At 44.7% G+C, this 7,592-nt stretch overlaps 1 protein-coding gene across 2 annotated transcripts in view; it reads right to left on the bottom strand.

Moving 5' to 3' along the window:
• Window positions 1-325: 325 nt before the first annotated feature.
• Window positions 326-7,592, bottom strand: part of Pbx3 (PBX homeobox 3) — a 190,654-nt gene continuing 183,387 nt past the window's right edge. The window contains exons 6-9 of one of the 2 annotated variants that reach the window (XM_085681327.2): window positions 7,219-7,384; window positions 5,540-5,652; window positions 4,638-4,727; window positions 326-1,809 (exon numbers count right to left, since the gene is read on the bottom strand). In XM_085681327.2, coding sequence (XP_085537453.1) covers window positions 1,717-1,809; window positions 4,638-4,727; window positions 5,540-5,652; window positions 7,219-7,384 — 462 coding nt within the window. In that variant the 3' untranslated portion in view covers window positions 326-1,716. The remainder of the gene's footprint in view (window positions 1,810-4,637; window positions 4,728-5,539; window positions 5,653-7,218; window positions 7,385-7,592) is intronic. The other variant, XM_085681328.2, reaches the window with a different exon arrangement.

The raw sequence follows: 7,592 nt of genomic DNA, 5'->3' as shown, positions 1-7,592 counted from the left end.
TCATCTTCAGCTAGTTAAAGAAGTGAACAGGACAAGACTCTTGCCTTTCAAAAGACCATCTAGCAAGTTCCAAAGCCACATTAGGTCAGAGGAATGTAAGTGCCAAGGGCAGCAGGCCCAGGTTGTCTCAGTTCTGGGCTTCAGTTTCTCAGTCCATAAACATGGGAAGGGCTGTGAGATGGTCTAGTGGATGGTCAAAGGCCTCACCAGGAACATCAGTCAGCCACTTAGCTTCACTGCCACCCTCATCTCTATAGACATGTGCCCTCTCCACAACCTCCATCCCACGCCTGTGCTGGCTCAAGGAGTAGAGACACGCATGGCATTCAGGTTTAATCAGGAAAGCAAAGTTTATTCATGTTTGAAACTACATATAACTACCACAAGGAAGACTTCTCAATCCAGGGTGTGAGCCAGTAGAAAGGAACACGGAACGCTTTTAATACATCAGAATCACCGCCACAAATTATTGTCACGACTCAGTCAGTTTCAGAATCGCATACAATACAAAAGGAGGAGAGGGCCCGCCACACAGGTGAAATGTACAGTGCTGAATACTGCATCTGAACGCATCACAAGAACCCGCCTTTTTTTTTCTTCTTTTTTTCTTTATGGATTAATAACAAGATGAAGGACATTCAAACGCTTCTCAGTATTTACAACAGCTTGGCTGATCCTGTGTTAAGAGTCAGACCCAACGATGCCGATCTCGGCTTTTTAAAGGTTGCAAAAGCAACCCTGAGTTTTCTTTTAAAAGATTACAATGTACATTACATTTTGTGAAGGGAAACAAAGTTAATTACAAGATGCAAAAAGATAAGAAAGAGACAAACTACAGCGTGAGTATTGTTCAGAGGTAGTAAGTGAGCGCTCTAAGCTACAGAACATGTTGGGATTCTATTGGTTTGAATGAGTTCGCATGAGGTAATAAAGCTGTGTTTTGATTGGTGGGATGTATAAATACTCTTTTGCTACACTATATACAGCACTCCCGAGAGCAGGGCCTTCCCAGGCTGCCCAGAGGTCGAGCACACCTTGACAAGTCTGTGCAGCACCCAGCGCACATGGTCAAACCCAGACAGGTCTTGTTTGCACCTCTGTAGCAGCGAGATCTTCACCTCAGGGCAATCTGGATCCGTGGTCTCATCAGCGCAGACTCTGAGCTCTCGTGCTTCAGAGGGAGAAAGGAGGCCACCAGTCTTAGACCTAATTACAACACAAACATGACGAGGGAAGTTCTGAAACACCTTCCTTAGGAGAGGCAGCAGACGGCGCCTCCCCTCCAAGCCCATCGGTGACATGAGGACGACAAGGACTCTGCATGGAAATCTGAGGGGTTCAGCTCAGGCAAGGTGAACCTTGCACACACTATAATCAGGGTCTAGCACAGACTGTACTTCTTACCCTTAAGGCCAAGTAACTGGCAACTGTGGAACCATTAATGTAAAAGATCGATAATAAATTATGATGAAACAGTCACAGAACTGTCAACAATGTTACATCTTGGCCTAATTGGATAAAGTGCTTTCTTTTAAATGTGTGTCTTAAGTTTAAATACAAATGATAATGATTCCTTAAAAAACAGGTTTCCCGAGTTCTCTAAGAAGACAAGGTTTACAGTAAAGCTGTAGGTGGTGGGTTACAAAACGCTTTCCTCCTCCTCCTATTGCTCTGAAGGCGCTTATCAAGGCATGTCAGCTGGGAAAGCCCCGGGGATTAGTTAGAGGTATCCGAGTGCACGCTGCCCGGGCCTTCCGTAGGAGAAGTCACAGAAGATGGAGTTGTTGCGTCCTGCCAGCCTCCATTAGCCTGAAAGGAGAGGCACAGTTCAGTGTGTGCACGTCTACATATTAATTCCACTTCCCAATTTAGAACACCCAGACGACATCACGAGAGCAAAGATGCATTAGCAAAATGTATTTTCTGAACCCGCTTTGGCAGGAGTTGGAAGCATGTGTTAAAGTGGGATTAAATGTATGTAAAACAAATCCATCCCATCAAGTAAAGATTGGGTGATAAATCAGCTTGGTGAAGATGACTTCAGCTAGTCCCAAGCTGACATGGAGCTTGGCCTCTGATCTGCCAGTAAAAACCACCACTCAAAAGCAACCTTTCAGGAGAGGCAGTGGGGAAACACAACATGATGCCTTGGTGCAACCTTGAGCTCCAGGAAACAGACACTCAAGCCAGCTTCATCACTGTTCCCATGGAGAAACTGCCCACACTTCTCCCATATATGCCTGACAGTCAGCTAATGTAACCCTTGGAAAATGAAAGCCAGAATTTCCCTCCAAATAGGATCTTCCAGAATGAAAATGTATGAACTGTGGAAGGGTACATGCTATTCAAATCAGTTTTCCAATTATCTGCAAGTGGAGCCCCTCGTTGGGATGGTGCTGCTGCCCGCCACATGCTGCTGGCCCTTCCCGCTGTGGACCTGCACCAGCACTAACAGTACTCAGAAACAAATTTGCCTCATGTCTCGCCCTATAGAGGCAATTGCTGAAATCAATGTCTGATCAGATTTCTGCTGTGGCAGACAGCTTGTCGCTACGTATTTTTATGTCAGTCAAGAAGAGGGAGGTGCTGGGCTTGTGAGTTGGGGAACACTGAGCAGAACTGATGGGGCAAGCCTTTCTGGAAGGAAGGCAAGGGTGAGCTGTCTGATTCCGTCCCCGGGGCTCCAGCTAGCCTGGCCCCACACCCACACCCCACAGAACTCCTTGGTTGTCGGCCTCCCTCCTGTCCATCTGCAATTTCTCCAGAGAGTCCACATGAAGGTCTTTTGGGCATGACAACTGCTTCTTCCCCAACAATAGTTGTTTGTGTGTGTGATTGCTGCTGCTTCCTGGAACTGGGTCTGGATCCCAGGGTCTTGAGCATGCTAGGTAAGTTCTCTGCCGTGGAGTCACATTCCAAGCCCATGTTGTCCTTAAAAAACACCTTGTCTTCTGTTTTGCTGCATAGTTCTGCATATAAAAGCCCTCCCATCTCTCTAAGTGGTTCTCAACCTTCCTAACGCTGTCACTCTTTAACATAGCTCAAGTTGTGGTGACGCCAACAACAAAATCATTTTCAGTGCTACTTTATAAGTGTAATTTTGCTACTATTATGAATCATAATGTAAATATCTGCTATGCAGGATACCTGATATGTGACTTCTATGTAAGGGTCATTCAACTCCCCCTATGGGGTCACAGCCCACAGGTTAAGAACCACTGCTCTAGATCCAAGGGTGAGGGCTAGAAAGAGGGGTAGGCAGGCAATAGGGAGAAGGGTGGGTAGAAAACCTAAAGGGCTGGTAGTCTAAATGAAAAAAAAAAACTGCAGCTTGAGATATCAAATTCTGGGTAGGAAAGGGAAATAAGATGAAAGAATAAGCCATGGCACTGTTTTTGAAAGCTTCAATCATGCCAGGCTGGGTGGTGACAAGCCCATGTGTGTCCCCTATCTAAAGGGTATGCTGTTTCCTCTCAGGTATGAGAGTCTCCTTAGGAAAAGGAAGTCTTACACACATCCAAGCATAAAGAGATCCCATCTGAAGTAAACATCAGTCCTCTTTTATCCAAACTTATAAACAACAAATGTACAATATTTCTCCCTGCATGGCAGCTGCAGGAGAGGTTGTCAACGAGCATTCTTTTTTTTCTTTTTCAAAATAAATTAATCCTTACTCTGGTGGTTTGAGATTATGCACTGTATTATACAACAGCGTCTTATCAGGCCTCATCAGTGAAGATGGAATTCATGTCTGTAAAATGCTGCAGGCAATCACGACTTCATATTTTATCATGTTGATAAGGATATCGCACATTCTCTGAAGCATTTCAAAACACTTAAATGAAAAAGGAGAAATGCAACTAAAAGGCTTTTTATATGGCTTGTTGTGGGTTATTATGAGTTATTTATAAACCCAAAAAGAAAGATTTGACATCTCAAATGTAAAAGATTTGAGTATTTAATGGTCCTTTTTTTCCTTTACAATTGAACATCCTCAATCACTTTTTAAGTCATTAATATTTACTCTTAGAGCAAAGGAAGGCCCTAAAAGGGAGGCCACTCTCCTCCTCTCTGCTCCTGATACCTCCTTTACAGAGCTGTGTGTTTGCCATCTCCATCCACACCAGGGTAGGAAGCAAGGGAAAGCTTGTGCATCAGTAGCAAAGGTTGCTCTATGTTAAAGCAGAGGGGCCATTAAACTCACAGGTTACATGTTGCACCCCAAGCCCACAGCCCAGTCAGCTGCCGGAAGAATGGGGTTCTTTGTTTAGCATGGCTACTGATATGCTGGGTCTCCAAGGTTATCACCTTCACCTGCTCTGTGCTGGGGAATTTTCCTGCTGCTTGATTCTAAGATAAATGACCTGTTTCCCACCATCTCTGAACAGAGCGTGACTGCTGGGAAATGGCATCTTAATGAGCCGGTACTTAAATGCCCACTCCCGATAGGACACCAGCCCCTTTTGGGCATCTGAGAGGACTTCAAAGGACAGCTAGGTAACAAACATCAAGCACTGAGGTCTATAAATTGAAGCCATAGCAAAGATACTGCCATCCTCAACTGCCAACAAGATGTGGAGCCAAGTCCAGTGACTATTAACTTGTTCATTCCCACAGTGGGCTCCCGGGGTACTCACATTTAAGTTGTGTGGACTGTACAGTGAGTTTGCTCCAAGGCCATCACTGTAGCCTCCCGTCTGATTGATAACATGACGGAGGGTATCCACCTAGAAGTGAGACAGAACAGAATTCATCACCTCAATCTATTAAAACACCATCACTTACAAAAGGGAACAATTTGAATTATGTGTGTCACAAGGGTGGAGCATCTCCAATGAAAGACAAATTTATCAATCAAATGTGACTGGAGGGATTTCAAAGATTCCTTGCATATTTAAAACTCACACACCTTTGCTTTTCACACCAGCCAAACAATAGCATCTTCATAGTAATGCAGACTTTCCATCTACAGCAAGCAAATGTGTGTGGCTGTGGGTGAAAATCTACTCACAGATAATGAATGCTGAATCAATCTCCCTACCCCAACACACACCCATCCCTACCACCAATGCATAAGACTAAGAGCACTTGTTCTCAGTTAAGAGGACAAGAAAGGGGTTGAACCTGGAATCTACTTTAAGAATTCAGGTTTCAGTTTTTTGACTTGCAAAAAATGCAGGAATTAAAGAGCAGTATGTTTTCTTGTTCATTCTTTTCCTCTCTCTCTCTCTCTCTCTCTCCCTAACTCCTCCCTGTCAAGCACACACAATCTTCTGTTCTGTAATAACAAAGACCCCCCCATCTCCATGAGCTCAAGCCAGAGCCGAATGCATTCACAAAGTTCATCAGCTTTGAATCATCAAAGACATTGTCCACTTGACTTCTCACTGAATTAAGAGGTGGGCAAATGTGTCCCGTTTGGATGCACCCAGCACAGGGTCTGCATGAATGTGCAGACCATTTCATGGGTCAGAGCTGGGGAGTTTTGAGCCCAAACCCTACCCTGCCAGAAAGGCCCCAGCAGGGGCATTTCTCCTACCTGTGACTGCACATTGGCTCCGACTTGGGACCCTTGGTAAGAATCCCCATTCAGACTCTGCATGTTCATGAACATGTCCCCAGAATTTGGGAGGCTAAAAGAACCAGAAGAACCTGGAAAGGAAAGAGTTAAGTAGCTGAATAACAGAGAGCTACACACACAATCCCCAAAGACCTAGAGGCAGGGAAAGGAAAAGAGACACAGAAGGGAAAGGCATTTTCAGCTCTAGAAGGACAGAGCATTAACTCGAGATCTAGAAGGTCCTGCCATTCCCTCACATCACACACAGGAAAAACCTTAGAGAGGGCAAACCCAAATGAAAAACAGAGACAAATCAAAATAGACAGAAAAACACTCGCAGTCTTCTTATTTCCATTTCTCTCCAGACTTAGTTATCAAACGAACTCTTCAACATTGCTGTCATGGTGGAGAAATACCTGGAGAAGACACACTTTCCTCACATTCTTTCTTAGCCATCACTCCACCTCCCCATCCACTAGTGTCCATGGCCCATTAGAAATGACAGGAGTGTGAGAAAATAAACACCCTTCCTTCTGGACCTTAAATGTGTATTTTAAAATCACGTTAGAATGCCTCCAAGCCCCTCAAACCATCTGCTGGGGCTAGCTGCACCTTTCTTTCACTGTCAGTTACGGTCACTGTAATTTAAAGACATTTCTTTGGGGGTAGGACAGATGGTTCAGCAGTTACAAGCACTGCTTGCTCTTCCAGAGGACCCAGGTTCAATTCCCAGCACCCATATGGCAGCTCACAACTGTCTGTAACTCCAGTTCTGGGGGATCTGGCATCCTCACACAGATATACATGCAAGCAAAACACCAATGCACATGAAATTTTAAAAAAATAATAAAGTTAAAAAAAGACATTTCTTCTAACTCCAGCATGAATGCCACATAAAATATCAACAGAATGCTCTGTCAAAAGTAGAGCATTTATCGTCAGCTGTGGTCTGCACATGTAATCCCAGCTCTTTAGTTAAGTAGAGGAATCATTTAATTTGAGGCCAGGTGGAATTCAAGGCCATTCTGGACAACTTAGTAAAACTATCTCAAAAAAATAAGATAAAATAAAATAAAAATTAAGTGCTAGTTATGTACATGAGCAGCAAGTACTGAGCTTTGCATATGCATAGCCCTGGCTTCAACCTGTACCACCCCCTCCACACACGCACACATATGCACCCCCCCTCCACACATACACACACACACACACACACACACACACACACACACACACACACACACAGGGCAATGCATTCATGAGCTCAATACTATATCTGGACTTATATCTAAGTCCAGCAAGCTAAGAGGCAAAGATAGAGGCTGCACCTAGATCCTGCAACCAAGTGCCCAACATCTGGCAAACAGCACACATTCTCACCTGCTGATTCACTCTGACAGACCACCATAAAACAGTATGTGGTAGAGCATTACATACCTACTGAATTAAAGGCCACAATTAGGTATAAAGATTCCAGAATCTACCAGGAACAGGCGGGATTCATTGTGAACAGTGCACACCAGCACAGAACATCTCCACAAGTGAATACCAATCTCCCCTTAAGCTCCACTGTGTGCTCAGTGAGGCTGCGGCTTCAGTCTATGGGATGGGGCACAGTGGCAGAAGCCTGTCTGGCTGAGTGAACGTGTCACACTCACCAGAGTTCGGCGTGGTGGGTGAGTTGGTCTGGTTGTTCTGCACGGCTGCAGCCACCGCATGTGCAGCTGTCACGGCTGTTTTTGCAGCATAGAGATTGGCCTCCTCTTGAAATTTGCCGATGTTCTTCTTGTACCTGATTCGTTTGTTGCCAAACCAGTTGGACACCTACCAAGTGTAGGAACATGGAATGGAAAGAGAGGAGAAGTTACAAAGAAAAAAAAGTCAAACTTCCTGTCCTTACTTAGCATGACAAGGGAAGCCTCTGGGTGGCACAGCGCCCTGTCTTCACACCATATGGGTAGTGCATAACAGTTTTAGGGGTTCGCTTTCCATTTTGGCATACTCTTTTTACTCTACTGGAAGAACAATGCTT

The sequence above is a fragment of the Myodes glareolus genome, chromosome 21 (assembly GCF_982192425.1).
Source record: "Myodes glareolus chromosome 21, mMyoGla1.1, whole genome shotgun sequence".
Taxonomy (NCBI): domain Eukaryota; kingdom Metazoa; phylum Chordata; class Mammalia; order Rodentia; family Cricetidae; genus Myodes; species Myodes glareolus.
The sequence above is the reverse complement of the archived record's forward strand: the minus strand, read 5'-3'. Positions and strand labels throughout refer to the sequence as shown.